Below are 2,397 nucleotides of genomic sequence, written 5' to 3' on the forward strand. Positions count from 1 at the left end.
TGAAAAGTTAGAGCTCCTGGAACATGTTCTGCAGATGGTTATTTGATATTTAGATCAAGCTTACACTCATGATAAGATCTGAATGTAGATGACTTGATGTGCTTGATAAATATTGTTCGAAATGGAACATGAAAGTCAGTCTGATTAAATCCCAAGTCTCAGTTGTCAAGAACGGAGGTATTTTGTCAAATCAGGAAAGCCTGATTGATGTTGTTCGTTATTACAAATATTTAGAAATATATTTTCAAATAGACTCAAGTGGAATCTTTGTTTTAAAACTTTATCTCTGCATGCAAGAAAGGCACTTAACTTTATAAATTTATCTATATGTAAACGTACCGTTAAAATCGCATTTAAACTATTTGATTCTATGGTTGACCCCAATATTACGGCACCCGAGAACCAGACTGTTTTATATCCACAAAAGTTATTGTTATTACTGGTCTAAATTTACTAAATATCATTTATTTTCTATCCAGTAAGCCCCCTATTCAGTGGTAAAACATGATTTTACCCGTTTTTATTATATTAAATTACACTCTAATTAATTACTAGATACAGATTTATTTATTTTTCACCTTTTAACAATATTTGGTACATAAAATTGTTTGTAACAATTTGTATCTTGTAGATATAATTGTATTTTTGATTCTTCTTCTATAATGAAATATTTATGATTTGATGATTTGATTACCTTGGCATGCAACCCATCGTATTTAAAACCACATCCCCTCTAATATCGCTGGAAGTTATGACATTTTAAAAGTGAAGAATTTGTGCTGAAGATCCGTTATATAGTAACAGAATGAGTATTATATAATAAGAAGATCTCAGTTAATCAAAACAACAATCATAATGAGGCCATATTGTCTTCTTAACAAGAAAGATCACTTTGTTAGAAATATAAATCTTCGTCCAACTATACACAATAGACAATATTAAACCTAAATTACCTGGACAAGCCTGCTGTACTATCCATTTACCATCTTCACCACACAACAGAGTACCCGTATAATTATTTTCTGTCAGCTGATTAACTTCAGGACAGTTAAAAGTAAAATTATCACCAAAAATACCGGATTCTGTTACAGCATCTGAGTTAATGATATTCACACCTTGTGGACACATAACAGCTAAAATAAAAAAATAAATCTATCAGGCAATATTCCGAGGGTAGAGGTCAATGATATCAAAATGTGATGTGAAAATAATAAATTTACTAGACAATGATAGGAAAAATAGTAGCTCAAATGGGAATTAGTCCTAATGAGAATGAGCCCAAACAGACTGATACAAGGTTATAAACGTAAATTGCCAATAAATGGTATTGTAATAATTATAACCAAGTTTTCATTGAGTTAATAATTCGAGGCTTTTCCCAATTTATCCAGATTTAAGATTTTTGTTCACTAATGGTAGGCTGTTTTTAATCTCATCAAAACATTTATCGCTGGTTAATCTGTCATAATCAATATGGTGTCGCTGGTATAGAGGTAGCACACAAAATAGTTACGTTTACATAAAAACAGTAGTTTCATATTTGGGGATTATTAATCCAATATAAAGATACAATGCCACGTAAAGATTCCCATAAAATAGATGTTATGCCAAACAAAGGCGATATTGGGGTCCATAATGAATAATAACATATATAGAACTCTCTACCCAAATTCTTTATAAAAGGAAAGCAATCACCATATTAAGATGATATCAATATGAAAAAGTCACATTATTCAAGTCTATTTTCTCCTTAAAAATAATTAAAATTCTTTCCTACATAAAACAAAATAACCTGCAAATGGACTATAACTTATGGTCAAGTTACATTTACCCGATACCCGAGAGTTTTTATTTCGAGTTCACTAGTAGTAGGCTTAAAAGCACCGGGGTTGAAAGCCAACAGGTTAGAAGTTTCAAAAGGTCCGAAAGTCATGAGATAAGGTCTCGTGCCACGCTCGGAGCTGTTCACAGTTCTAGTATTTCTTGTTATTTTTACACTATTTAATATCAAAGTATGTCAATTCGTTTTAAAAGTAGAATGTATATCTCAGTTACTGCCCATAATTTTCAAAGTAAAATAGGATCGGTGGAATTCAATTTCACCAGGTTGAAGATTCTGGACCGCTACCCGTCCTTTTCTGTCTATTCAGTATAAAGAAAAACTGTAGGTTCTACTTGCGTCGGCAATCTCGAAGGTCAAACACAATTAAAATAATATTCTTCAATCTAAAGTTGTTAAGCTCTTAGTCTATTTCCAGAAGTTTATTAACTTTAAACTTCACTATATAATGTATCATGATATTTATTGCAATCGAGGAAGGGCATATTAACTTTCATTTAGCGATTTGGTTTTTCAATTCAGCATCCGTTTAGGTGAGTGCACAAAGCTAATATTGT

General features: G+C 31.5%; 1 protein-coding gene across 1 annotated transcript in view; it reads right to left on the reverse strand.

Moving 5' to 3' along the window:
* Window positions 1-574: 574 nt before the first annotated feature.
* The window catches only part of LOTGIDRAFT_175792 (hypothetical protein), a gene marked incomplete at both ends in the record, with an annotated part of 17,359 nt that continues 15,536 nt past the window's right edge, over window positions 575-2,397 (reverse strand). Inside the window, 2 exons of the mRNA XM_009060148.1 lie at window positions 575-657; window positions 954-1,133. Coding sequence (XP_009058396.1) covers window positions 575-657; window positions 954-1,133 — 263 coding nt within the window. The remainder of the gene's footprint in view (window positions 658-953; window positions 1,134-2,397) is intronic.

Source organism: Lottia gigantea (assembly GCF_000327385.1).
Source record: "Lottia gigantea unplaced genomic scaffold LOTGIsca_406, whole genome shotgun sequence".
NCBI classification, from domain to species: domain Eukaryota; kingdom Metazoa; phylum Mollusca; class Gastropoda; family Lottiidae; genus Lottia; species Lottia gigantea.